The sequence below is a fragment of the Mesoplodon bidens genome (assembly GCF_964165515.1).
Source record: "Mesoplodon bidens genome assembly, chromosome: 9".
In the NCBI taxonomy this organism is placed as follows: domain Eukaryota; kingdom Metazoa; phylum Chordata; class Mammalia; order Artiodactyla; family Ziphiidae; genus Mesoplodon; species Mesoplodon bidens.
The window spans coordinates 8,751,143-8,775,112 of NC_138166.1; the positions used below are offsets into that span (position 1 = coordinate 8,751,143).

General features: G+C 36.8%; 2 protein-coding genes across 2 annotated transcripts in view; one reads left to right on the forward strand and one right to left on the reverse strand.

Annotated features, from left to right (window-relative positions):
* Positions 1–23,970, reverse strand: part of CCDC146 (coiled-coil domain containing 146) — a gene marked incomplete at its 5' end in the record, with an annotated part of 113,893 nt that overhangs the window by 66,790 nt on the left and 23,133 nt on the right. The window lies entirely within an intron of this gene.
* Positions 15,860–22,870, forward strand: FGL2 (fibrinogen like 2). Its single transcript, XM_081244971.1, has 2 exons — positions 15,860–16,540; positions 19,329–22,870. The coding sequence occupies exons 1-2, from the start codon at positions 15,931–15,933 to the stop codon at positions 20,033–20,035; spliced, it is 1,317 nt and encodes a 438-aa protein (XP_081101097.1). The 5' UTR covers positions 15,860–15,930; the 3' UTR covers positions 20,036–22,870.

Genomic DNA, 23,970 nt, shown 5'->3' on the forward strand with positions numbered 1-23,970 from the left:
AGAGAGTGTTGACCTAAAATACTTTAAAGGCTATTAATTTATTCCAATAATATTATATTGTTTCTATAAATATTATAATTGTATATTATAATAATATTATAATATACTTAATCATCCATATAGTCAATGTTAGTTTTTTAAAAAATCACTCTCAGTTGGCTTGTTTTCCTACCTTACTCACCAAACTTAGGTCTACAGAGAGCTAAAATGAATCTTTGACTTTCCTCAAAACCCATTCCATCCTCAGGGAATGAATATTTTCCAGCCATAGAGGTGAAGAAAAGAATATACCACAGAATTAGAATAGACTGTATTGACTAGTTTAAAAAGAAAGCACAAAGGAACAATTCCCTAGAACATCTTACAAAGACACTTTGAGTATGTTCTGATATTCTTATCAAACTTAGAGACTACACTCTATTCCACAGAAGAAAACAGATGCTTAGCATTGACTGGTATCCCATCAAAGTGGTTTTTCACTTCTATTTTTTTTTTTTTTTACAGAGATGCTCCTTATTCTGAGCATTTTGAGAAAAATAGATGAATGTAATTAATAGAGATGAATAGAATGTTAGTTATACTTACAAAGAAATTTTTGGAAAAATCTGAACAATCTAAACTATAGTGTTTAGATTGTGCATAAAAACAATATATGTCAGAAAAATATACTAGGGGCCTGGAATATGTCATCTCATTTAATTCTTCTAATAATTCTATGAAATAGGTATGTGCCAGAGAGTCTGCACTCTAAGGAGAGAAGCAAGGGTTCAAATTCATGGTGACTTCAGAATCCATCCTCTTTTCACTACTCCACTCTGCCTCCTGCCATTTTGGCTAGAATCAGACAACAGCAGTTACAGGCTTAGTACTAACTATTGAGAATTTATTATCCTTTAAGCACTAATTTCAAACAAATAGCTAGCGTCACATTTTAATTATGGAACTCTAGAGGAATTCCCACTAAAATCAGAAATAAGGTAGGGAAGAGTGACTGGTATGAGCATGATCATTTAATATAATTCAGAAAATATATACCAAGGGATTTAGACAGGAAAATATTGTGTATATATGAGAAGGAGGGACAAATGGTCATTATTTGCAGCTGATATAAATGCCTACATGAAAAATATAAAATAATTTTATAATGCAGTAAGGTGTCCATCTATAAAATAAATTTATAAAAATATAGCTTTCCAAATTAATAAGAAGAAGTTTGAAAACATATTGAAGAAAAGATCTGATTCATAATGCCAATGGGAAAGATGAAAAATCTGGAAATAAACTTAACAAGATATGTGAAAGATCCATATATAGAAAACTACAAAAGTGTATAGGGAAATGTAAAAGAAATTGTGAACAAATGTCCCAGGCTGATAAAAATATTTTAAAATAGGTCAATTATTCCCAAATTCATCACTAGAATTTTTGGAACTTATTGTAAAGTACAGTTGGAATAATAAGTTATTTAAATTTATAAAAGGAAGACTTCTAAGTGTGCATTTTCCCTTTCAGATTTAAGATGCATTCTAGATCTATCATACTTAAACAGGACAGTAGCACCAGGATAGAGAGCCATATCGATGTAACCAGAAAACATTTTGCTTATGGATAAGTTCATGTCAGTGCAGGGAAAAGGTGGAATTCATTAAAACATTGTATTGTAAGAACTTTTTAAACATTTGGGGGAAAAATATAGTTAGGCTCCTATGTCACACTTTAAAACAAATTCTAGAGTATTAGAACTCAAACATGAAAAATAAAACCATAAAAATAATAGAAAATGCACATGGCATTTATATGATTGTAGTATTGTGAAGGAATCATAAGGAAAAGATTAATATAAAAGTGAAACATCGGGCTTCCCTGGTGGCGCAGTGGTTGAGAGTCCGCCTGCCGATGCAGGGGACACGGGTTCGTGCCCTGGTCCGGGAGGATCCCACGTGCCGCGCAGCGGCTGGGCCCGTGAGCCATGGCCACTGAGCCTGAGCATCCGGAGCCTGTGCTCCGCAATGGGAGAGGCCACAACAGTGAGAGACCCGCGTACCGCAAAAAAAAAAAAAAGAAAAAGAAACATCTATAAAGACTTCCATATATGTAAATACCACAATTGAAATTCAAATGTCAAAGTTGAACAAAGTATGCAAATACTTGATATACAAAGGGCTAATGATACAAATTTATTAAAAAAGAACAAATAAGGTTTTAGAAATTAAAAGAAAAACATTATATTGGAAGAATGGAGATCATGAAAATAAAGTCACTTAAACCCAAATGACTAATAATTACATGAAAAATTGCCTAATCTTACAAACCCCGTGACAAAACAGTTCTATTCCTTGATAAATGCCCGCAGAGGTTCATGCACAAGTACACCAAGAGACACGTACAAGAACGTTCAAGTTGCATTATTAGTAATTTATGAAAATTGGAAACAACCTTAATATCCATTGGCAATATATTGCATAAATATAATATTGGTAAAACCAAACAGTGGAAATATACATGCAAAAATATGAATGATTCTCATAAATATAACAGAGAGTGAAAGAAACCAAACACAAAATAATACATTTTGTAGAATTCTGTTTCCATCAATTTAAAAATAGGCAAAACTGGGACTTCCCTGGTGGCGCAGTGGTTAAGAATCCTTCTGCCAATGCAGGGGACGTGGGTTTGATCCCTGGTCTGGGAAGATCCCACATGCCATGGAGCAACTAAACCTGTGTGCCACAACTACTGACACTGCGCTCTAGAGCTTGTGAGCCACAGCTCCTGAGCCTGCATGCCACAACTACTGAAGCCTGCGTGCCTAGAGCGCATGCTCCACAACACGAGAAGCCACCGCAGTGAGAAGCACGCACACCACAATGAAGAGTAGCCCCCGCTCTCCACAACTAGAGAAAGCCCACACGCAGCAACAAAGACCCAACGCAGCCAAAAATAAATAAAATAAATTTTAAAGATAATAAAAATAGGCAACACAAAAGTATGGTGTATGGGGATTCATGCTTAGGTGGTAAAACTATTAAGAACAACAAGAAAAGCATTATCATAAAAGTCAATACAGTGGCTACTACAGGGTGAATGACAGAGTAGGAGGGGAATTTGTGGAAGCTGGCAGTATTTTTTTTTTTTTTTTGACTGGATGGTGGTTGAGTATTTGATTTCAATTGTATCTTTATATTTTGGACACTTTATATGTGTTACATTCAGAATTTTAAAAGATTAAAAACTATGTAGAAGATGGTCTAATTTTTATGAAATTACAGACAAACATATATATTTGGAAAGATGATCTGAAATAGTCTAAAATGTTAATAAAAGTCATCATTATACTACAGTCAACAACAACAACAACAACAAAACAATGCCAATTCAAAAATGGACAAAGGATCTAAATAGACATTTCGCCAAAGAAGAATACAAATGGTCACTAAGCACTCAACATCACTAATCATTCTAAAATACAAATCAAAATGACAATGAGATAGGACTTCACATCCAGTAGGATGGCCATTTTCAAAAGAACAGAAAATAACAACTGTTGGAAAGGATGTGGAGGAACTGGAACCCCTGTGCATGGATGATGGGAATGTAAGATGGTGCAGCTGATGTGGAAAACACCATGGGAAGTTCCTCAAAAAATTAAATGTAGCATTACCATAGGATCCATCAATTCCACTTCTGGGTATACACATAAAAGAACTGAAAGCAGGGACTTGAACAGATACTTGTACACTCATTTTCATAGCAGTATCATTCATTACAGCCAAAATGTGAAAACAACCCAAATGTCCATCAACAGATGGGTAGATGAACAAAATGTGATGTGTAAATACAGTGGAATAGTATTCAGCCTTAAGAAGGAATGATATTCTGATACATGCTATAACATGAACAGACCTTAAAGATATTATACTAAGTGAGATAAGCCAGATATAAAAGGACAAATATTGTATGATTCCACTTATACGAGGTACCTAGAATAGTTATATCCATAGAGACAGAAAGTAGAACAGTTTTTACCAGGGGTGGGGCAGCAGAGAATGGGGATTTACTCTTTATTAAGTACAGAGTCAGTATAAGATGATGAAAAATTTCTGGAGATAGATGGTGGTAGTTGTTGCATAGTAATGTGAATGAATTTAATGTCACTGAACTGTACACTTAAAAATGGTTAAAATGGTGCATTTTATGTTATGAATATTTTACTATAATAAAAAGTGGTAGGAAAAGATAAAAAAAGAAAAAAGTGGTAGGAATATAGTTGTCACATGCATCTGTATTTTTTTATTGAGGTATAGTTAACTTACAATACTATGTTAGTTTCAGGTATACAACATAGTGATTCAAAATTTTTATAGATTATACTTCATTTAAAGTTATTATAAAATATTGGCTATACTCCCTGTGCTGTACAGCTTATTTATTTTATGCATAGTAGTTTGTACCTCTTAGTCCCCTACCCCTATCTTGCCCCTCCCCACTTCCCTCTCCCCACTGATAACCAGTAGTTTATTCTCTATCTGTGAGTCTGTTTCTGTTTTGTTGTATTTATTCGTTTCATTTTTTTTAAGATTCCATTCTGAGGAAATGATTTCCACTTTTTACCACTGAATATGATGTTAGCTGTAGGATTATCATATTTGGCCCTTATTATGTTGAGGTATATTCTCTATACCCACTTTGTGGAGAGTCTTTTTTTATCATAAATGGATGTTGAATTTTGTCATAAGCTTTTTCTGCACCTATTGAGATGGTTGTATGACTTTATTCTTCAGTTTGTTAATATGGCATATCACATTGATTGATTTGCAGATATTGAACCATCCTTGCACCCCTGGGATAAATCCCACTTGATCATGGTGTGTGTTCGTTTTAATGTATTGTTGAATTTGGTTTGCTAATATTTTGTTGAGAATTTTTGCATCTATGTTCATCATTGATATTGGCCTGTAATTTTCTTTTTCAGTGTGATATCTCTGTGTGATTTTTGTATCAGGCTGATGCTGGCGTCATAGAGTGTGTTCGGAAGCATTCCTTCCTCTGTATACTTTTCTGGGACAGTTTGAGAAAGATAGGTGTTAACTCTTCTCTAAATGTTTGGTAGAATTCACCTGTGAAGCCATCGGGTCCTGGACTGTTGTTTGTTGGGAGTTTTTAAATTACTGATTTAATTTCATTGCTTGTAATTGGTCTGTTCATATTTTCTATTTCTTCCTGGTTCAGTCTTGGGAGATTGTACACTTCTAGGAATTTGCCTGTTTATTCTAGGTTGTCCATTTTATTGTGTATAGTTGTTCATAGCGAACTCATGATCCTTTGTATATCTATGATGTTGGTTGTAAGTTCTCCTTTTTCATTATTGATTTCATTGATTTGGGCCCTCTTTTTTTCTCGATGAGTCTGGCTAAAATTTTATCAATTTTGTTTATCTTTTCAAAGAACTAACTCTTAGTTTCATTGATCTTCTCTATTATTTTAAGTCTCTGTTTCACTTATTTCTGCTGTGATCTTGATGATTTCTTTCCTTCTATTAACTATGGGTTTTGTTTGTTCTTCTTTTTCTAGCTCCTTTAGGTGTAAGGTTAGGTTGTTTTTTTAAGATTTGTCTTGCTTCCTGAGAATTTCTGTATTTTCTAACCCTTTTTAAAAAAATATTTATTTATTTATTTGATTGCACCGGGTCTTAGTTGCAGCAGGTGGGCTCCTTAGTTGCAGCTCGAGGGCTCCTTAGCCATGGCATGTGAACTCTTAGTTGCGGCATGCACGTGGGATCTAGTTCCCTAACCAGCATCGAACCCCGGCCCCCTGCATTGGGAGCGCAGAGTCTTAACCACTGCGCCACCAGGGAAGTCTCCCTAATCTTTTTTATAATGAGCAAGTATTTCATTTATAATCAGAAATTTTTTTTTCAGAAAAGAGATTTAAAACTTTTTTTTCACTTGCCTTCTAGAATGCAGTTCTGGGCAGGGTGAGGCATAAGATGTCTTTAAAAAATTATTATTCTAAGAATTTATACTCCAAGCCAGACAACGCACACAAGCATAAACAGAAAGACAGGTTGAGAAAATTATAGTGACAGATTAGTATATATTGGAGAAATTGTCTGAATCATTTTCACATATAGCAAGGTATGTGAATAGCTCATTTGGTAATGCCCAGTTATTTTGAAGGACGTGAGGAAACTTTATTGCTTTCTAAAATCCCAGGGGCATTGTACTAGGAAAGTTTTAATACGGGTAGACTATATTTTTGTAGCATTTCTCTATAGTCTAGCTACAAATTAAGGGTACTGTAGAGATCAGTGTAAACTAGATGGCATGGAAATTGGGAGACATGAGCAGCCTTGGACAGGCATGGACAGGTCATTTAGTTTTCCCTAGACCTGTTTACTCATGTGTAAAATGAAGGGGCTAGTCCTCATAACATGTAATGTCGTTTTCTGAACTTTTACAGCATGGAAAAGTTTGAAATAGCTGTTTAATATTAAAGTTCCTTTAATAAACTGTAAATGCTGTTTGTCCTAGATATTTCATATTAATTACTGGAATATATATCTAGTATATTCAGCTTCTACCTGACAATGTTATTATTCTATTTGATATAGTACTGGTGTTTTAAAATATGAAAAATTCAGGAAATCACAGTGAATTAAATTGTTATGAAAGCAAATAGTTCCACAGCAAAACTCCTTTAAACATTGGAAATTGGGTATATTGGCTAAAAATTCACACTGTTTATAAAGTAAAGCTGTTTGGAAGGTCTATGTCCTAAAAGTTTATTTAACTTCATTTATGGCAATGTAATAATATAATCTGAAGCAACTATTAACACAACTGGCCACTGCCAAAATGATGAAGAAAGCGTTTATCTTTGATGCCATAATGCTCTGATTCCAGTCATGTTCTCTAACTTTGTTCTCTCAATTTCCATTCCGGAAAAGAAATCCTATAAAATTTGCTTTCCATATGGACTTAATATCTTCTTTAAACAAGACTCTGGTACAGACCCCACCATGATTCAATTTCTCTCCTTTTTCCCTCGAGTCTCTTTTCTTTGTTTCTTTGTCATCTTTATCCCACCACCTTCATCTCTGTGGGCTCCACTACGTTCCTCTGTACTATATTTCTGTCTTCTGTGTTTTGGGTGGGAGTTAGCAGGAAAATTAGAGAAGATGGGCCACATAATAAGCAGCAGATGTTAGCTAGTTGTGGAGCAGGGAGGAAGAGCCACTTAAACTTAGCCTAGATTCTCCAAGTCAGGCCAGGCTCCTCTTCTGGGGCTTGCCTTAGAAAAGAGAAAAGTAAAATCCCCATAAAAAGAAACGAAACTGAGCTATTTGTAATGAGGTGGATAGACCTAGAGTCTGTCATACAGAGTGAAGTCAGTCAGAAAGAGAAAGACAAATACTGTATGCTAACACATATATATGGAATTAAAAAAAAAATGTCATGAAGAACCTAGGGGTAAAACGGGAATAAAGACACAGACCTACTTGAGAATGGACTTGAGGATATGGGGAGGGGGAAGGGTAAGCTGTGACAAAGCGAAAGAGAGGCATGGACATATATACACTACCAAACGTAAGGTAGATAGATAGTGGGAAGCAGCCGCAGAGCACAGGGAGATCAGCTCGGTGCTTTGTGACCACCTGGAGGGGTGGGATAGGGAGGGTGGGACGGAGGGAGATGCAAGAGGGAAGGGATGTGGGAACAGATGTATATGTATGACTGATTCACTTTGTTATAAAGCAGAAACTAATTTAAAAAAAAAAGAAAAAAAAAGAAAGGTAAAATCCCCCAATCCGTATGCTTTTAGTTGCTGAAGAACAACTTCTTCTTCCTCCACACCCCTACTGCCCCAGAACGCAGAAGCAAAGATAAAACAAGAGGGAAAAAACAGGGAAAACAGCAAATGTAAAAGCAAAAAGTTTTCATATGTTTACTTCCTGTGCTCTTATATTTTCAGTGCTACAGCTATATCTTTATTCTGTGCATTCTGCGTAATCTGTACTTTATTGAATTAATAAACCCTATGCTCATTATATAAATTTTAGACCTAGGAAAGCTATACATGCCATTTGTACAGAATATGATTTTCTTTTAAAAATCCCTTTCATTCCAAACACTCTGCGTTGTAAATGGGAGATTTTGGAGTGCTGATAGTTATGGAGGTGGGTTAAGAGGCAAAGAAATAAGCCTAATAAAGGAAACAGGAAGTTCTCTTCTCTGCCAGGAAGCATATATCCAACATAGGCATGATTATATACAGACACTGTACAACCTTTGTGGTCTAATTTGAAAAGAATGACTATTTTCAGAGTTAGCAAAGGGAGAGGCCAATGCCATGGCATAGTGGGAGGGAATTGAGAGGTGCAGAAAAGGCCTTGGTGTGCTTACTGACCCCCTTTCTAACACCAAACACGTTGCCTCGGCCCAAGGCTGGCTCTGGCTTGAAATACTTTGCTCTGCTACTTAAAGCTCCATGAAGTGAGAGGACTGGGTCTGTTTTTTCATTTATCATCCCCAGGGTTGGTACAGAGCATGGCTCAATAAATGCAAAATAAGGACTCATTGAATGGAGGAATAACTAAAACGAAGAAGATCTTTATAATTTTCCATTGGAATTAATGATCTAATTAAAGGACCATCTGTACTTATGACTTGCTTTGCTATTACATGACTTCTAATTAATAACATCAACAGTCATAAACTATTGCACCTGAAAAGGACCTTAAGATCTCTAATCTGACCTCATATTATAGATGAGGAAACTAATGCCTAGTTAAGTGACAAGAAAGTGGGAGTTTCCTCACTAAGATCATGGGTTCCATAACTACCGTTCTAAGGCTCTTTTCACCCTTTCATGTCATGCTATTTTTGAGATGATAATGGTAGTGAATGGAGACTTATTTTAAGACTACGTTTATACATGACTTGACCACAACTTGTGCATCTGTGTTGTCATCTTTTTGTGCAACAGCAGTTGTTGCAGCTGAACTTTATATCAAGTATCAAAACACATGCCATATCATTTGTACATGTAAACATGATTGAAATAATTGTGTGTTAAATACACAAGCAGAGGAAAGCTGTGGTAAATAATGGTGGACACTTTAAAATAAGTAAAATAAGGGCCAAGCAATTTTACATCTCTTGATAGTGATCAAGAAGTAGTTTCTTATACTCTGAAAATTTTTCATTGCAAACAATAGGATATGACTCAAATCATAGATAATATCAAACTAGAAGCGGAGAAAGAAGTAAACTTAATAAGTTAATGCTATGCCTCAGAATGCCATACTTTAAATCATGTTTACTATTAAAACTACAACATTTACTCCATTTCATAGATTTTCTTTAGTTACCAGCACAGTAGAAATCACCTTTAAATTAACATTTATTGAGAATTCATATGCTGACATATATATTTCATAAGATAAACTTGAGTCTTTGAAAAACAAGTTTCAAAGAGAGGAAAGAACAGGCTTTTAAAAGACATACATGCAGCATGAAATTATTCAACTGGCATGGAATTAGTTTACTGTTTTCATTTTTCCATAAAAAGTAAATTAAGATGCATACCGTTTGTTTTTTTTTTGTTTTTGTTTTTGCGGTATGCAGGCCTCTCACTGTTGTGGCCAGTTGTGGAGCACAGGCTCCGGACGCGCAGGCTCAGCGGCCATGGCTCACGGGCCCAGCCGCTCCGCGGCATGTGGGATCCTCCCGGACCGGGACACGAACCCGTGTCCCCTGCATCGGCAGGCAGACTCTCAACCACTGCGCCACCAGGGAAGCCCCATACTGTTTTTATGAATGAACTGAAATAAATTCCTAAGCTAAATTTTATTATTCAGTTTAAATTTATGTAATTATATAACATATATGATATTGCATGATATTATATAAAATTATATGACATATAATAGATATATGTAATGTTATATATTCTATAAATTCATATTTATATATTAATTTTAAATGCCAAGTAAAGGCAAACAAAGCAAATAATACCCTAAGGAATGCAAGTGATAAAACAGATAAAACCAAATTAACACTTAGAATGAATATATAGACATTTCTAAGAATTTAAAGCCTTGGATTTTGTAACAGTATACAATCAATCCTCATTATTCATGTATTGCATATTTGCAAATTCACTTACTTATTAGAATTTATTTATAACTCCAGGATAATACTTGTGGGCTTTGGGGACCATTTGTAGACATGGCCAACGTGCTGAAAAGTTCGAGTTGCCCAACACATGCATTCCCAGCTGAGCTCAGAGATCAACACTCTGTTGTCTTATTTCAGCTCTCATACTGTAACCGAGTGCTCTTTTTGTGGTCTAAGTACCATGTTTTTCCACATTTTTGTGTTTTTTGCTGATGTTTTCACTGTTTAAAATGGCCCTTGAGCATAGTTCTGAGGTGCTATCTAGTGTTGCTCAGTGCAAGAAGGCTGTGATGAACCTTAAGGAGGAAATACATGTGTTAGATAAGCTTCCTTCAGGCATGATTATAGTTCTCTTGGTCATGTATTCTGTGTTAATGAATCAACAATATATACTAAATAAGATGTCTTTAAACAGAAACACACTGAAAACAAGGTTATATATTGATCAGTTGACAAAAATATTAGGACCAGAGGCTCGTAGAAGCCTAACCCTGTATTTCCCCTAGGAGCAATGGTTTGGTATTTGCTAATTCAGTGTTTGTGGTGACATTATAGAAAACATAACTACCATAAATTATGAGAAACAAAGGGAAGACAGGGAAAGCCACAATTTCATTTTTATGATTTCTTTATTATGATTTTATTTTTTGTTTTGTTTGAGGAATATAAAAGGAAACTCAAGATCAATCTCCAATACAAGAAATAAAAATAAACATATTTTGTTTCCTCAACATTGGTTATATGAAATTTATTGAGCCTCTGGAAATTTAGAGAGATGACAGGAAAATTAGATGCCATGCCCCATGGATCTCTTAGCTCCTCCATGATCCCTGGCTTGGTGTGGGATACACAGGAAAAGATTTTGTTGATAAGATATTGACATTGATAAGATGGGCATTCCAAGACTCCCATGAAATATTCCAGTTTCAAAAAATTCTAACCTGAGAAGCCCTGGATATCTCACTGAAGACCTAGGCCATTAGTTCATCAGATGACTGCATGTTTTATAGTCTTACTAAGAGTGGACCTTTGGATATTTCTGCCCTATATTTCTCTTGATCCAGACCCTTAAGGATTCGCATAGTGGATCTTTCATGGTAGGTCCATGCTGGAGTGTTTCCTAGTCTGGATCTCTTTATCTATGCTAGAGATGTACTTGCAAGACATAACAAAGAACCTACCAACTATTATTCTAGTTTTAACCAAAATCAGGCAATTCTCTATGGGCTGCTGAAATCAGGCTTTTGTTTAAAGTTCTTTCCATGAAATTTATAATGAACAAGGACTAAGACCTCTAAGGAATATTAAGATAAACATTATTTACTGTTGACATTTCAAACCAAGTAGATTAAAAAGTGAATGTTTTCATTTTTCATCCCAAAACATGTACTCCCTAAAGAACCATCAAATTTAGTAAGTTAGAAACTACAAATATGTTAAATTAATAGGCATAATATCAAGAAAAGGATCTCAGTACTATAAATAATAATTGTTATTAAATTTACTTACTTCCTTTGGTACAAATAGAAACATAAAGGGTTGCTTTATTTTAAGAAAACTGTATTAAGGGAAATGAAGATTTGCTTTTGGAATCTGATCCAGATACAGTAAATGCAGATCCTCTCTTAAATATACTTTGCGTAAGAAAAAAAAAAGAAGTTTGAATATATTGTGAATATAGACTGATGAAAGTAATTTTCATATGGGGCTTATAAAAGTATACCTTGCTCCTTTAAAATCCCAACATGTATTGGTGTCAAATAATTTGTTTAGATCTGAAAAACAAATCTGTAAGTGGGCCTAATGCATCAGTTCCGGGTTGAGAGCAGATATGGGGTAGAAGTTTCCGACACTGCCATGAGGAATCAGTAGGCGATTCTAGGAGTCAGGGCAGGCTGGGCATGAGAAAATCCGGAAAGGTTTTCCAGCAAGAAGGAGAAGGCAGAGAGTCATGGTCGGAGGGTGGGAATTCGGTAGGAGTTGAGGACCAGAAATCAGCTCTTCACGTTTTTGATTATCTGATGGCTGCCTCTTTGAAACCCTCTCTCCTGGTCTTCGTGACACAGCACTCTTCGGGTTCTCATATTTTACCATCCTTTTGGTTCCTGTGGCTTCAAATGGACATCCATATCCATTCTGTGCTGTTTGTAATACTTAGATGTTCAACTGTATGTTAGATATTTCTACTTGGTGGCTTGTCACTCTATTCAAAACAGAAATAATACTACTACACTCTCCCCAACTCACGGCTCCCTCTCTACTCTCATGACATTGCCATGACATTACGTCACTTCAGTTGGAGTCGTATTTCATGGTGCTCTCTCAACTCTCCCCTCTCCTTCCAGTTTTCATCCCTTATCGTATTCTATAGATTCTATTGCTCTTTGACAAAAATAGTTGCTACCCCTTTACCACCCCTCCTGCCACCACACTAGTTCACCTCTTACCTAGTTCCCGCCACTACACTAGCACCTCTCACCTAGCACAGCATTTCCTCCTGGTTTCTAGCAGAAGACTCATTCCTAAAAATGGTGCTAGAAAAAAAAAAAAGATTCCCATTATCAAGCAAAATTTGAAAAATGCAGCATATGTTAGTTTCTTCTTGGCCAGCCATGATGCACTTTAGCAAATTACTGATAATTTTCAGAGCCACGTGTCCTGGAATGCTGTTGTCATATAACATTTATCAACATCTAGGTACTCACGTTCCAGAAAACACACTTTGGGAAACAGTGACTTGGACTATTTAAATGGCCTCTAGACTGCTCTTTTTGCCTAATCTTTCCCTTTCCAGTGCACCTCCAATTTCAGTGATAGATTAATTTCTCTCAAATGCTTAACTGATTATATGATTCCTTTGCTCAAAACCTTCAGTGGCTCCCCACTGATGTAAGCAGTGATTTAAGCACCAGGCTCTCCACAACATGGTACCAACATTCCCTTCCAGTATTATCTCCCTGCCCCCCACATGGCAGGGTGGCACAGGAAAAGACGTGAACTTTGGAGTCGGACCCAAGTTCAAATTCCAACTGTCCTTTAAAAAGTGCGAAACCATAGGCAAGAGATTTATTGCTTTGAACCCTTTCTTTGCTCATCTGCACATGCAGGAAGTAATTGTGTAGACGGGAGGATGTAGTGAGATAGTATTTGTGAAAGCTTCCTGCACGACTGCAGCACAACACTCTCTGCCCCCGTGGGCTGTAAAGTCATTAGGCAGATTGAGCCTCTTTCATGTGGTGGTCACTTAGTGTCTGCCTCTGGCAAGTGAACAATAATCTTTTAAAATTAAGAACCCAGAATTCCCACTTACTAGTGTCGATAAAAACTGATTAATAAAGCGATTTTTGGCCTTTATTTGGGGTATTTTCTACGGTCCCTAAGGGACAGGAGCCAGTTCCCATAGCACATCCAAGCTTTTTAGATGGAACTATGCCACTGGCCCTTGGCTAAGTGGGGTGTGCAGGGCCCAAGAATCAACAGCAGTGCCTGGAAAGCAAATCCCTGATTCACAGAAATGAAAAAAAAGCCCATTGCAAGAGTCAGAAAGCTATACCTTTGTTAGATTTAGAAAAGCTTAAAAGTGCTTATGATTTCACTTGAAAGTCCAACATGAACAAAATACAAAGCCCTCAATACCCCTTCCTAAGAAGGAAAAGGGGATTTTTGTTTGATGTGTTCACTAGTGTAGCCTAAGTGCCTGGAACAATGGCTTGCACGTAGGGGATGCTCAATTAATATAGGATGGATGGATGGATGGATACATCTTCTATAAGCTCTAGCATAGTGCTGAGTATACAGATCTTTAATAAATTCTTGACTGGACTTGACAGGCTAAATATGTGGATTTATAGCCTATCAAGTCAAAGGCATTTCATAATGTACCTTGAACTAAACATCGTTCCTATATATTTCTACTTTATAAGATATTTTAATCTATTATCTATATTATCATCATTCTCTTTCTTTTTAAAGTTACCTAATCATTCATTTTCTCCCCTTACAGTAGGGGAGTGTCACAGTTTGAAAGTGGGTGAGGAGAGAGAAATGAAATTAGGAGATTAAACCGATATTTTTAGTCAAAAATTTAATATGCTAAAATTGGTTTGAATACATTAAATGGAATGAAGAGAAAAAGAAACTTAATTTTTTAAAAAGCTGGAAGATGGAGGAAAATGAGACATAAGGTGTGTAGAACATGTCTGACAGATTTGTTTGGAAAGAGTGTTACATTTTGTACACTGCATTTGTTTCCTTCAGCACTGCACCACTCAGAATTTGTGTAACTGTCATTCCTATCTGAGGGGAGAATAGCCAGATTTCTCCTTCACAGTTACAGGAACCAAGGCTCAGCAAAGTTAATGATCTATAGATCCAATAAGAAGTAGACGCAGGGGTGGAATCTAGGTCTCCTGAATATCCAGGAGTAAATACAGTTCGGAAGTGTAAAGTGAGCCTGACACATTTAGAGCCCGTGAATAGTTAGGCTGAATAGGAGCGTTTGGCTGGAATGAAGGAGTCTATAGAAAAGTCATAGGAAATCAGGTTAAAGAAATAAATAAGAGATAGATTACAGAGCACGTTAAATAGTACAATAAGAATTTAGACTTTTAGCCATAATTTTGAAATTATTTTTAAAACAATAAAATCCCTTTTTAATAAGAAACCTTACCTGAGACGCCAATATGTAAAATAAATGAAAAGGAGGCGGTTCCTTCAGTAGAAGCTGTTCCCCCTTCCTGTTCTCAGCCTCTCAGGAGAAGAGTTTGAAAACCATGAAAAAAGGTTTGAAAAGTGCAAAAAGTCATGAATGCAGACATGTTTGGGGCAAAGCAGTGACATAGCAAGTGGCCTAGAGACCAGGTGGAGGGCCCACTGCGGAGGCAGAAACACAGAGAGGGGACCTGCTAGGGCTGCCAGAGGGGAGGGAAGGCAAAGATGCCGGAGAGAAAAGAAGAATCGGAACCGAGATGGGACGCAGATGTGGAAGGACAGTACAGTCACAGCGTCGGTGAAGAGCAAAGGAGAAGGCTGCTGGTTTTGATGAAAGGCAAGGATGTCTTTTAACGGTGTTTTTGTCAGTTAGACATTCCTCCTATGCTATGCAGTGGTCGGAGAAATAGAAAGCAGCATTTTCTTCTCTACCAGTTTTCTTCCCTATTCAAACAGATGAAACAAAAGTCCACTGCAAGAACCAGAAAGCTGAGCTTCATTATATTTAAAATTTTAAGTGCTTGAGATTTCACCTGAAAGCCCAACGTGAAGCAAATACAGAATTCTCAATGCCTCATTCCAAGAAGGAAAAAGAACCATTTCCATTTTTGTAACATTTCTGTCCTTCACATAATCTGGATAACTAGCACATTCAATTTTATCTTTAAAAGCTATTTACCCCACTGTGGAGTTAAGTCTCATGAAATGATGTACTTCAAGTATAATTATTTTAAGATTCAAGATTTTTCTTGTGCTTTTTAAAAATAAAAGATGAAAGTGAAACTTGTTGAGTGTGTGCATCTGACTAACTGCAGGAATTCCAAAGCGGATGGTTTTGATTGAGAACAAATAACAGTTTTGGGCACACTGACTTTGATGGGGACGATCTCCTCTCTTCCTCCGTGTTTCTGAGACTGGTGCTGCAAAGTGCTCCCGCCCTTTTCTGAGAACACGGAAAGCCTGACTCAGGAAGGCAGCGGCAGCTCTTAAAAAGAGCTCCAGCCCGGCCCCCTTCCCTGCTGGGGCGAGCGCCACCGCAAAGATGAAGCTGGCGAAGTGGTGCTGGCTGAGCTCGGCTGTCCTTGCTGCTTGTGGTTTTTTGGTTGTGGCAAACAACGCAACAGAGGAAATTAAAGATGAAGCGGCCCAGGACGCCTGCCCGGTGAGACTAGAAAGCAGAGCGAAGTGCGAGGAGGGAGGCGACTGTGCCTACCAGGTGAACCTGCCCCCGCTGACTATTCAGCTCCCCAAGCAGTTTGGCAGGATCGAGGAGGTGTTCAAAGAAGTCCAGAACCTCAAGGAAATTGTAAAGAGCCTGAAGAAGTCTTGCCAAGACTGCAAGCTGCAGGCTGATGACAACCGAGACCCGGGCAGAAATGGACTGCTGTTACCCGGAGCTCTGGGAGAAGCTGGTGACAACAGAGTCAGAGAGTTAGAGAGCGAGGTTAACAAGCTGTCCTCCGACCTTAAGGATGCCAAGGAGGAGATCGACGTGCTTCAGGGTCGCCTGGAGAAGCTGAATCTTGTAAATATGAACAACATAGAACATTATGTTGATAGCAAAGTGGCAAACCTAACATTTGTTGTCAATAGTTTGGATGGCAAATGTTCATCTAAGTGTCCCACTCAAGAACAAATACAGTCACGTCCAGGTATGTCTAATAATGTTTTCTTATCATTTGTTCATGAATGTTATATAGCTAGACAGTATCTATAAACATTAACCTGAGCATATAAGTTAAAAAAAGGATGAATTATATAAGTTAAGCCTTTTATTCATCAAGGTAATACAGAAAAAACTATTATCTTTGCACATGTGCGCACAGAAAGGAATAGGACCTAATTACAAAAGTCATGAGTTCTGTACGCGTTAGAAAGCACTTTCAATTTCAAAGATCTTATTTGCTAACGCCAGAGCTACACACAAACAGAAGTGGAAGGAGAGAATTTCTTTTTTTTTTTTTTTAAAAACATCCTTATTGGAGTATAGTTGCTTTACAATGTTGTGTTAGTTTCTGCTGTATAACAAAGTGAATCAGCTATACATATATATATATCCCCATATCCTCTCCCTCTTGAGTCTCCCTCCTACTCTCCCTATCCCACCCCTCTAGGTGGTCACAAAGCACAGAGCTGATCTCCCTGTGCTATGCAGCTGCTTCCCACTAGCTATCTATTTTACGTTTGGTAGTGTATGTATGTCCATGTCACTCTCTCACTTACTCCCAGCTTCGCCTTCCCCCTCCCCATGTCCTCAAGTCCGTTCTCTACGTCTGCATCTTTATTCCTGCCCTGCCCCTAGGTTCTACAGAACCATTTTTTTCTCTTTTTCTTTTTTTTTAGATTCCATATATATGTGTTAGCATACAGTATTTGTTTTTCTGACTTACTTCACTCTGTGTGACAGACTCTAGGTCCATCCACCTCACTACAAATAACTCAATTTCATTTCTTTTTATGGCTGAGTAATATTCTAAGAGAATTTCTTAATGTTTCAGTGAGTTTAACTTATCTCTTCACTGAAATGTTTGAAAACAGTAGAGTTAAGGCAGTGTTTGTGGTTGTACTCTGTTCTTTGGAAATCAGTTTATTTGTGTGGTCAGGTGACTGACTGCTCCTTATACGGCAACAAGAGACCTCTGAAAGATTTTAGCAAGTAATCTGCAGTTTGTAATCCCAAATGTCTAGTGGAAATGGGAGATTTTATAGATGGGATAAAAGCAGCTATATAGCTTCATATGTGTGCAAAACTTTTTGCTTTGAGACCTAGTGGCCCAAAAACATTTTAAGGGGAGTTTTGGCATGCCACTAAGGGAAGGAATACATTCTTATTTCTTCCTCTCTTTCACTAGAATTCAAGCATGTAACAATAGAACCCATCTTCCCCATCCAGATTATTTGCTGATAATCTGAATTAGCTTTAATAAATATATGTTAAAGGCCATAAACCTAACTGCCTATTCTGCCCACGAACTGCTAGCTGTGGCGCTGGTTCCCCCAAACCCTGGTTTTTCCACATGAGTTTCTGGGACCATTGCTGATGGTGGTCTTATCACACTTGGGAAAGCCATGTCTGCATGAGTGTGAGGTTGAAGGAATATGGTGCCTGAAGCAGAGAGCATGGTCCTTTGAAACAAGCACCTCAGGCATCTTCCCTAGGTAGATTCCCCCGGGAATCTACCCAGTGAAGGTATTTGGGAGATTCCAGGACCACTGTTGCTAATACTCCCAGCCGCCTGCATCTAAATGTGCCCTGCATATTGCAAGGCAGAGTTTCACATCTTGTGTGACATACGTGGGTGAACATTAGATGTGGCACTGCATGGCAATTTGTAATGACAAGAACAAGATTCTACTGTCTTTTTTTCTACTAAGTTTTGGGGAACTATCTGAATATTCTGAGTTCTAAGTACACATGAATAGATTATTTGTGGCTCGTAAGTGGCTTGTATTAAACTTGCCTGATCCAGTACCAATTTTTTAAAAAATTATTTTGGAGTAAACATCTGTATTGGTTCCTACAGAACCACATTAACTGTTTATTACACTAATCCTGAGCATAATCACCTGTGGTTTCCTTCTAGAAACCAGACATGTGAAACACTAGCTAAATATTTTCCTGGATAATAAATTCAGAGTAAGAATATTGGTATATTATTGAAGTTTTTAAAAACAACTTACGCTTCTGTATCTAATTGTCAAGCAAGTAAAATAAATGGAAATGTTGATCAATGCTGTATTTTAGAATTTTAATAAGTCATTTGGAACAATCCTATAAAACTGCCTGAAAGTGGAGTCTATCAGCCTCTTTAGGTGAAAGGATATAGAAGCCTGTGCTTCCTCTGTATACATGGAATGCAGTTCTAGGAGAGTTGGAATCATCTGACTTTCAGGACCAAGGGATGCAGTGGTCACAAGGACAAGCTTTGCAGCCAGCCAGATCGGAGCTCTGTCCCGGCTCTGCCCTTTAAAGCTTCTGTGAAGCTGGGCAAGTCACGGATCCTTTTGGAGCCTAATATTCTTTCTCACCAGCAGATTGTTAATAATATCTACATCATAAAGTTCATGTGAAGACTAAGTGTGAAAATGTTATCAAGTCTTTGGCAGAATCCCTAGAACACATGCGGAGCCCTCACTAAATATTACTAAGTTACTAAAACTATCACTTTTATTTCTTCTTGTTGTTGTTTGTTGGTGGTGGTGTCAGTATGATTACCAACCAAGACTGTGTTGGGGAGCTTTGTCTGCTTTATGACACCAGGTTCTTGTTCTGAGGCGTTAACAAGCATTTGCTAAACAGGTTCAAGTAAGTTTAGCTGAGCAAGGTTTCATTATCACCATTGATCAAATTATAAAACTGCTTTTGTGCATATAAAGAATTCTTTAGATGCCTAGTTTTTATCAACAAAATCCAATGCCTTTCTTTTTTCACCCCTGCAGTTCAACATCTTATATATAAAGATTGCTCTGAATACTACACAATAGGCAAAAGAAGCAGTGAGCTCTACAGAGTTACACCGGATCCCAAAAATAGTAGCTTCGAAGTTTTCTGTGACATGGAGACCATGGGGGGAGGCTGGACAGTGCTGCAGGCACGTGTTGATGGAAGCACCAACTTCACCAGAACATGGCAAGACTACAAAGTAGGCTTTGGAAACCCCAGAAGAGAATTTTGGCTGGGGAACGATAAAATCCATCTTCTGACTAAGAGTAAGGACATGATTCTAAGAATAGATCTTGAAGACTTTAACGGTGTCAAACTCTATGCCTTGTATGATCACTTTTATGTGGCCAACGAGTTTCTCAAATACCGTTTACACATTGGCAACTATAATGGCACAGCTGGAGATGCCTTACGTTTCAGTAAACATTACAACCACGATCTGAAGTTTTTCACCACCCCGGATAGAGACAACGATCGATACCCCTCTGGGAACTGTGGGCTCTACTACAGTTCAGGCTGGTGGTTTGATGCATGTCTTTCTGCAAACTTAAATGGCAAATACTATCACCAGAAATACAGAGGTGTCCGAAATGGGATTTTCTGGGGGACCTGGCCTGGTATAAGTGAGGCACAACCTGGTGGCTACAAGTCCTCCTTCAAAGAAGTCAAAATGCTGATCAGACCCAAGCACTTTAAGCCATAAATCACTAATCCTCATTCTTTTGGGTATTCATTACCTAATAGGGCAATTAATTCCTTCAGCACTTTGGAATATGTTTCATACTCTTTTTCCATGGCTTAAAATTTCTCTCTGAACAATGGGTTCTTATGCTATACAGCATTTGAAATAAAGCTGAAAAATATGCCATTTAAAGAAGTCCTTTGTTGCTGTTATGCTGTTATCCAGATAAACACTTGCAAGCAATTGGGAATATTGAGAATCACACATTAGATTTATAATTCTCTTAATGTCTCTTATTTGAAAAGTTTTTACTCATATTACTCACTCTAATTAAAAAAATACTTGTTTATTCAGTAGGCTAGATTTTACACAAGTAACCTGTATTTTGACTGTGACTTAAACACGTCTTTTCAGGCTATAAATAGTTATTGGGTATTTATTTCTAAATGCTCTATTCCTCATTCTGAGATAAACTTACTCAATTTATGGCATTTACAGCATTTTAATTCCCAAGCAAAGGGAAACATTCGTAATTATACCTGTTCCTGCACTATTGGTGAAATGTAAAATTTTATCATTTAAAATATTTTAAAAGGTGATAGCATAATGTCACCCCTAAAAGCATTCAGAAAATGAATTCAACCTTAAAGACCATGGTTTAAAGGTAATTCATTCATAGTTTATAACTCTTTAGATGTTTGATGGTAAAAACTGCTTTAACATGAAAAATATCTTCCTTTGCTCTAATGCAATTGTTTTTAATTTAAGACTGCTCACTACTGTGCGAGACTACTGGTAGACTTTCTTTTGGAGAGGTAGGTGTGGGTGAGGAATGAAGCACTTATATATAGGCCAATTTTATATCCAAAGCGATAATATCATTAAGTGATTCACTTCATAGAAAGCTAGGTTTTATAGGACAAATAGATACATCTATTTGTAAAAAAATATGAATTTTGAAATATATAGAACCGTAGTTCAAATATTATATATTTCAACCCTAAATGGTATATTGCTTGTTTTGCTATCAGAAGATTCAAATACGGGTGTTTATTTTTTTTAACAAAACAGAAGTATCTGGAACTTTTATAATCCATTAATTAATTCCAGAATGCAAAAATGATATTCAAAAGATTATAAAAATAGTTTGTTAAATTTCACCATTTTAAAAAGGGACCATTTCAGAGAGAACAGCTGTATTCTAATGCACGTTTAAAAAAGTGCTCTAGGATAAAATTTGAAAAGGATACACCATACTGTATGTGAGTCATAGAAATACATTCAACCTTCAATTTCTGGTGTCTGTTTCTACTAAAGTAACCAAGTTTTCAAAAATAAATTCACAAAGATGCAGCTTTACCCATTATTTGAAAATGATTAAGGAGGATAGTAGCTTTAGGTAAGAAGTTAATTTTTCAACTAATGTCTTTTATAGAAAATTCTAATCAAAAAGAAGCAAGATATTCTTTTAAAAATATATAACATACAAAGTGTTCAGGTAAACATGATGCAAACTATATTATTAATACTATTAAAATACTAAAGCAAGAGAAATGCAAATAGAATTAAGTGATGACAAAAATATAAAATATCGTTGTAGATTTCAAAGGCTTCATATCTACTCAATGTAAATGTTGTAACTAATTCTTTATTTCTCTCTCTTTTCTGTTTTCTAAAAAAGACTATGAAGATTTTGATATTATACAATGTATTAATTTCAGATAAGGGCATTTTCACTTACTATATATAACCATTAATATATGTATAAGTTTAGGTAAATTTCTGTGATAAAAATGGACTCCTTGGGCTTCCCTGGTGGCGCAGTGGTTGGGGGTCCGCCTGCCGATGCAGGGGGCGCGGGTTCGTGCCCCGGTCTGGGAAGATCCCACATGCCGCAGAGCGGCTGGGCCCGTGAGCCATGGCCACTGGGCCTGCGTGTCCGGAGCCTGTGCTCTGCGGCGGGAGAGGCCACAGCAGTGAGAGGCCCGCGTACTGCAAAAAAAAAAAAAAAAAAAAGGACTCCTTAAAAAAATACAGTTCTAAAGAAAAATAGCTCATATAGCAAGTGTCCAGTGATTTAATAGGAACTAGGTATCATTTCAGGAGAATTTGGCAAATAATTCATTAATCTACGTAAATACTTAAAAGCTTATCTTTCTATCTTTCCACCTTTTATTAAATAACTAAAATTTTATTTCCCATTATACTTTTATGGTACCTTTCTAATAACAAACTCTAACATAGAAATTCCTTTTTGAAATCATTTCATGTCACTTATTATATTATAAAATATATTTTAGATTTTGATAATCTTTAACATTGATGGAAATAGATTATATGAGAGAGTCTTTTGGCTTAACATAACTGTTCACTAATATATGCTAATGTTCATAAATGTGGATTGACTACTAACCAATACATTATTTTAGTCTTGTCTCGGTTTCATTTTACTGGCTAATATTTGTTATCTTAATTAACAAATTATTTCTGAGCTTTATCATACTTTGAAAATATTGACTAAAATTAGGCCTTTAGAAATTCCAAATGGAACTGGCTCATGTATCACAGAAGAAAAATCAGATTTTCTGATAAGTAGTAATGCTCTAAATGAAATGATGACACATTCATCCAAGAGCTTAACTATACCACAATAAAAGATATCCAGATAACAAAATTCCCTGGTCTTTATTTCTGAACGGCTACCCAAGGAAAGGATAGAAGGTTTATAGGTAAAGGATGATGGGTGATGTCGTCATGATAAGCTCTTGCTTAGAGTTCTTATTTTCCTTTATGTATAAATAGGTTTATGTTTTGTGTCTTTAAAAACTTTGTGAAATAAAAGATTTAATCTTCCTATCTATTTATTTCTTCAATGCAGACACATTAAGTATTATTTGTAAAATAATTTTTATATATTTACTCTTGGCTGAAAACATGCATAATGTTTACCTAACTAGACAATATCTTTGACTCTGTGAAGACTTTAATGAGTACTCGTTCATTAACAGGAAGACAGAGACAAACACAGGAACACCATTATCTTATTTCCCCCTAGAATACTGTTGACACATTTGAAATACAGAAGTTTCAGTTTCGTTTTGCAGCGTTCAACTCCATCTCCCCTTTTTTCCATCATTCTTTGTTGCTGTTCTGGTTTAGCCCTCATCATCCTCTTAGGATAATGCAAGCCCTTCCTAATAGTGACCTGTGCCCCCAGTTTGAATCTATTCCAATCCATCCTCCATATCACTGCCAGAGGGGTTATTCAAAACTACAATTCTGATCATGTTATTTTCCTGCTTAAAACCTGTCAACAGCTCCTCATTTTGTATATGATAAAATCCAGCAAATAGGCCCCTTCGTGAACCGATTTCTGCCTACCCTTTCAGTGTCCTTTCTGCCACTACTCACACTCCTGCCAAACTGAATGCCTTGTTGTTCTAGTACAAACCATGTTCTCTCATATTTTCTGCCACTACTCACACTCCTTTCTGCCACTACTCACACTCCTGCCAAACTGAATGCCTTGTTGTTCTAGTACAAACCATGTTCTCTCATATTTTCATTACTTTGTGTTACTCTTCCCTTGGTCTAGATAGAATGCCATCCTTGACCTCCACTGAGTTTTGTCTTATTATCCGTAATTAAGAGCAGGGACTCAGCAGCCAGACTAACTAGGTTTGAATTTCAGCTCCATTATTTGCAAGCTGTGTGAAAACAGGCAAAATCACTTAATCTCATTGTTCTTTGGTTCCTTCAATTATAAAACTGGGATAACAGTAGAATAGAATTATTGAGACGATTAAATGAGATAGCATATGCAAAGCACCCAGAACATACATATATATTATCATCCTCCTCCTCCTCCTAAATAATTATCTTTCCTGGGCAGTCTTCCCTGATGACATCAGGAGGGATTTGGTGCCTTGTCTCTTTGGTCCTATACCGTCCTATAT